The sequence below is a fragment of the Mirounga leonina genome, unplaced genomic scaffold (genome assembly GCF_011800145.1).
Source record: "Mirounga leonina isolate KUSES-001 unplaced genomic scaffold, KU_Mleo_1.0 Mir_418, whole genome shotgun sequence".
Classification (NCBI taxonomy): domain Eukaryota; kingdom Metazoa; phylum Chordata; class Mammalia; order Carnivora; family Phocidae; genus Mirounga; species Mirounga leonina.
In genome coordinates, this window is record NW_023270739.1 from 12,639,038 (window position 1) to 12,645,037 (window position 6,000).

The following is a 6,000-nucleotide window of genomic DNA, read 5'->3' on the forward strand; positions in this document are numbered from 1 at the left end:
AAAATACTCCTGCAGCCCAAACTTGGATGGTTAAAAGGATTACTGGCCCGGAATTCAGAGGATGTGGTTTCACCGCCACGGGCAAATGTGGGACCTCACGAAAGCATCCTCTCTAGCCCCGCGGAGATGCACTACGTGCCCCCAGGTGGGTGCGAGGACCAGTCGTGCCCCGACACACACGAACACCGAAGGGGCCCCCAGCCCAGAGCAGCCAGTGCGCGGGGCTGCTCCGCCCGCCCACCTTCGGCCGAGCGCTACTCGGACGGAGCTAGACCCCTCCACGTGCACGGGGCCGCCCGCTCCGGAAGGGACCCACTCCGGCGCCGTGAGCATGCGCAGAGCTGCCCCCCCCCCCCCCCCCCCGCCGCGAGAGCTTTCGGGGCAACGCCTCCTGCGGACGCTCGCGACCCCTTCCGCTCCCCGCCCGCTGCCCTCACCTCTACAGTGGGGATGGGCGCAGCCAGTTGCTCCGGGCTCAGGTTCCCAAACTCTTCCGCAAGCACGTCCATGGTGCGCTGCTCACGACGAAGGCAGAAACAAGGAGAATCCCCACGCCCGCTTGCGCTGCCCCCAAGTAAACTGCAGCCCCCGCGAGGAGCGGTGCGCGGAGGCCTAAATGGTCCCCGCCGCGCAGGTTAATTGGTGGTGTGACAGAAACGTTCCGCCTGCTCCCGGCCCGAACCTGCGGTGGAACCCGGATGTGGCTGGGGCGAAGCTGGGAAACTGCGCCCCCTGCTGTCGCTTGGAGGTCTCTGCCGGCTAATCTTAACCGGCGGACAGGTTTAGTGCCAATTATTCCATAATTGAGACCAGTAAAGCGTATTGGTTGTAATTTTTTAAATAAGTCAAAGAAAAGGGTAAACGGATAATTTGCGCAACTTGCGCCACCGAGGCAGAGGATTCGTTTAATCCAAACCAAAACTACACGTTGTAGAGTATGGAAAAATAGGACACTTAAATGCTTAGTAGTAGGGAATTGGTTAAAAAAATTATGGTACCTATGTGTGATGGAGTATTAGTCAACCATCAAAATGACCTAAATTGAGGAGGGATTAACTCACTAGAGAGTAGAGCCAACAGGACAGTAATTAAGACAATGTTATATTCTCAAAGGACTGGAGAAAAGATCCGGGAATAAATACCAGGATGTAGAGAAATTTAATATGAAAATATGATATTTTAAATCAGGCAAAGACGGGTTATCCAATAAATGATACTGGAAGAGCTGATTAGCCATTTAGAAAAAAATCTAAGTAAATCCTTTATGGCTTATGTATTTAAATGTTAAAACTTTAAAAGAAAATGTAAGTTGAGTATGTTCGTAAGATTGAGATTGTGAAAGTCTTCGAGGACAGCAACACAGAAATCCTAAAGGGAAATATTCATAGATTTGGTAATATAATTGTAACCATAGTTTTAGGATTCCATGAAAATGTAAAATTTTCTGAACAGGTTTTTTAAAAGATTTTATTTACCTGAGAGAGAGAAAGAGCGAGCGCAAGCAGGAGAGAGGCAGAGGGAGAAGCAGTCTCCCCATTTAGCAAGGACCCCGACATTGGGGCTTGATCCCAGGACCCCAGGATCATGACCTGAGCCAAAGGCAGTCACTTAACCGACTGAGCCGTGCAGGCACCCTTTCTGAACAGATTTTTTAAATTCACCGTGAATAGAGTTCTTTAAAAACACAAGTTGTTAGAAAACAAAGTATTGGATTGGTAGCCCTATTTTAAAGTGAACTCATACAGATCAATAGGAAAAACTCCCATTGGAAGAAAACAGGGCTAAAGATACCAGCAACTGTTTAACTGGTACACAGTTTCCATTTGGGAAGATGTAAAATTTGTGGAATTGGCAGTGGTGAGGATTGCACAACAGGGTGAATGTGCTTAAGGCCGCTGAACTGCATGCTCCAAAATGGTTATAATGGTAAATTTTCTGTATATTTTGCCATAGTAAGTTACGAAAATTTGTAAATATACATTTGCCATTTTCTCGTTGTGAATGTATAACCCTTGCCTGCTGTTTGTTTAATTTCTGAATTAGCAATTCTTAGGAGATACAGGCACTGAAATTTACTTGAAGTAGCTAATTAAAAGAATCTTAACCCTGTGCTTGAAGATCTTACAGTTTACTTAAAGAGACACTTTTACTTTTGTATCATCCTTGTGAATTACCGGAGAGCAGCCTATTTAGAATCTAGCATGGAAGGGGTTGTGAGGTGATTTTTAGATGGCAGAGTTCTCAAGTTTGGCCCAGATGTGTTGGCTTACTGCTCCTAAGTCCTCTTGGCTTTCCACGCTCAAAGTGGTTCTCCAATTTTAGCATCTGAATCAGCTGGAGAACTTAAAACAACCTCAATTTTCATATTAGGCAGGTTTGGGCTGGGGCCTGTAAATTTGTAGTTCCAATAAGTTCCCAGGTGTTGCTGATGCTGCTGGCCCAGTGATCACACTTTGGGAATCACTGTCCAACATAAGACATATCGCTGGATACCATATCCTCTGTTTATGCATCTAGCTCTTCTTCAGACCCGGAGCTCCTGGAACAGGAACTATCTCCTTTGTCTTTGCATTCCCAGGTTCTAACCCATGTTTGTTCCTGAATAAATTTTTGTTGAATAAGTAATTTGAAAGAAAATAATGCAGTGAGTATTAATAAATTTGATATTTCTTGTTTTAAAAAACTTTGTTTTTTTTTTTTAGTTTGTCTTGAGAAGAGATGGATCAGGTAGCAGAGGTCCCAGAATCCTGCATGGGAACAATTAGCTGACGCTGAGTGGTGTCAGGGCCCTTAGACCCCAGCTGCCATGATCCTTGCAACCCTTCCCTTGTTGCACCTGCCTCCCCCCTCCCGCCCCCTCTGCCAGGTATTGGCATTTGCCCCCAGGTCAACCCATGACTTCTTTCTGATGCCCTAAGGAACTGAATTTTTTTTTAAAGATTTATTTATTCATTTGAGAGAGTGAGAATGAGAGAGAGTACATGAGAGGGGGGAGGGTCAGAGGGAGAAGCAGGCTCCTTGCCGAGCAGGGAGCCCGATGCGGGACTCGATCCCGGGAATCCAGGATCATGACCTGAGCCGAAGGCAGTTGCTTAACCAACTGAGCCACCCAGGCGCCCCCTAAGGAACTGAATTTTAAAAACCAATAAGCCAGAAGCAGTCTCCTAAGTTCTCTGTTTCCTGCTGTCACATCGTTTTCTTGAGATATTAGTGCAAAAAGACTCATGGTTTGAGTAGAAGGCTAGGCATTTTGGGAAGGGAAATCTCAGAGGGAAAAATGGCTGACATCTTGGAATACAGTGCTATCACTTAAGTATAAAGTGCTGCAATAGTCAGATGAGAAGGTGACCAATGCCATGGAGAAGTGGGTAGGGGAAATAGGGGCAAAAGAAAGAGGAAGAACAGAGGTGTCCAAGCTGGACTTCCATTTACTGATCATTTACTCTATGCCAGGCATTGGAATAACCACTTTGTGTGCATTCTCTGATGTAATGATCAACTGCTGGGAGGTAAGTATGATTATCTCCACTTGACAGGAGAAAAGACTAAGGTTCATAGGGATTAAGAAATTTGCCAAGCAGAGCTGGAATTTAAATCCATAAATATCTGACCCCAGAGCTCATGCTTTCAACCGCTCTATCATAATACCACACTGAATGGATGGGGTGGCAGAAGACATTTCAAGCAGAGAAAAACAGCATGAGCAATGGCATGAGAGCTTTACACAGCACCACATCCTGACAATTGAGTGTGGTTCTCCATAGGGCTTGTCTATAGGGAAGTGTCTGTCGATGACACTAGAAAGATCTATTGGGGCTGGGCAATTATTGGCCTTTATGCCATGTTAAAGAAATCAGACCTTACTTTGAGAGGCTTCAACATGAAGACACTAGAAATGAAAGAAAAGGATTGTCCTTTCTTCAAAACCTTGATGCATCCAGACTGGGAGAACACATGCGTGATCCTGATTTCTAAACCTGAATAAATTCATAATAGAACTAGCAAAGACTAGAACAATGTTGGGGAAAGAACATGGGCTCTTCAGTCTGGAAAGGCAAAGGCAAAGAGGGAGTCCATGAAGCCATCATTTCACAAACAGCAAGGTGAGGCTGAACATGGACAGAAGCCTCTAATCAGAGAACAACCTGCATTTTGAGCAAGGGTGGATGGTCCAAAAACCTCTTGCTGCCTGACACGCCCACAAGCCCCTTCTTTGAAAAGCCTTGCGTTGTGTCATGAGATCTGGCCATACTGGGAGAACTGATAGGGCCAGGAATCTGCCAAAGACAGCCAGGCAGGGGAGCTGAGGTGGCTTGTCAGGCATGAGACCCCTACCCAACGCAGGAGAGTGGGAGAGAGGAGTGACCATACTGACCAATGGCAGTTAGACCCAATCATTTCTCCCTGGGATGTTATTCATTAAGAAGGACCAGAAGGGAGGGTGCCTGGGTGGCTCAGTTGGTTAAGCGACTGCCTTCGGCTCAGGTCATGATCCTGGAGTCCCAGGATCGAGTCCCGCATCGGTCTCCCTGCTCGGCAGGGAGCCTGCTTCTCCCTCTGCCCCTCCCCCCTCTCATGTGCTCTCTCTCATTCTCTCTCTCTCTCAAATAAATAAATAAAATCTTTAAAAAAAAAAAAAAAAAAGGACCAGAAGGGAGGGCAGCCACAGAAAGAAGCAGAGAAGTAAAACGCCAAGGAAGCTTTTGGAAGCCGTGAGAAATACTTTTGATTGGATGACCTTAGGAAACCTATATAGCAAGTCATTTAAGAGCACACTTTCCAGGGTAAGACTCTTTGGGTTCAAAGACACTCACCAGCTCTGTGACCTTGGACAACTTCCTCGGCCAATCTGGAGTCTCATTTTGCCTGTATGGAAATGGTGATAAAGCCTGCCTCCCAGGGTGTTGTGCAGTTATAGGAGGTCAGGTGTATGAAGTGCTTAGAGTATTCCTTGCCTGCCAGTGCAGCTGCTGAAGACAGATTCTGGGTTTTCTTCTTTATAAAGCCTTGCAATAAATCCCTCGGCCCCTTTCCCTTGAAATCTGAAAGAGGCTAACATAGTAAGCTCAGAGATGAGAAAGAGAAAGCTTCACCCCAAAAATGGAGAACAAGAGGACACAAGTCAGTAATACAAGCATACTTTCTAAAAGATCAAATCAGGTGCGCCTGGGTGGCTCAGTTAAGCGGCTGTCTTCAGGGTCCTGGGATTGAGCCCCACATCGGCTCCCTGCTCAGCGGGGAGCCTGCTTCTCCCTCTCCCACTCCCCCTGCTTGTGTTCCCTTTCTCGCTGTGTCTCTCTCTGTCAAATACATAAATAAAATCTTAAAAAAAATAAAAATAAAAGATCAAATCATAAATGATTACTAGATGCAATTAGAACATGTTGGGTTTGTCACTTTCCTTTGCAGCGGTCACCAAGGACAATTACTGCTGCCTCTGCATACCCTTGAGCTTCTCTGCCAGTGACAACACTGGGCTTAATGAACCATGGTTCTGATGGGACACGACCATTGCTGTTCTGATGTATTTAAGTACTTGACCATCACAGCTCACAGTACTAAAACCTCCTGAAGCTTGAAAGAGATTTAGGACTAATAAATTACAGTTATTTTAACGTATTCTGACGACATTAGGCTTTGGAGTTTGCAGACGATTTTGAATACATTATCTCATTTGATTCTCACAGCATCTCTGTGAGGTAGGGTAGGAAACCGGTAAGGAAATTAAGGAAACTGGCTTGAGTTCATACAGCTATTAAGTGGAGGAAGTGAATTCAAACTCAGGTCTTGTGACTCTCAGTCCCATGTTAACTTTCACTAAACAATGAGTGGAAAATTATGGAACTTAGCGTCCCCAGAGGTGGAACAGGCTGAGCTTCAGTTTCAAGAAGGGTTCGAGTTAGAAATAAAAATATGTTGCACAGGGCGCCTGGGTGGCTCAGTCGGTTGAGCAACTGCCTTCGGCTCAGGTCATGATCCTGGAGTCCCGGGATCGAGTCC

At 45.9% G+C, this 6,000-nt stretch overlaps 1 protein-coding gene across 2 annotated transcripts in view; it reads right to left on the minus strand.

The window, feature by feature from the left end:
• POLR3B (RNA polymerase III subunit B) overlaps positions 1 to 686 on the minus strand; it is a 105,020-nt gene extending 104,334 nt beyond the window's left edge. Inside the window, exon 1 of one of the 2 annotated variants that reach the window (XM_034987666.1) lies at positions 438 to 686. In XM_034987666.1, the coding sequence (XP_034843557.1) occupies positions 438 to 509 (72 nt within the window). In that variant the 5' untranslated portion in view covers positions 510 to 686. The remainder of the gene's footprint in view (positions 1 to 437) is intronic. The other variant, XM_034987665.1, reaches the window with a different exon arrangement.
• Between the last annotated feature and the right edge of the window lie 5,314 nt (positions 687 to 6,000).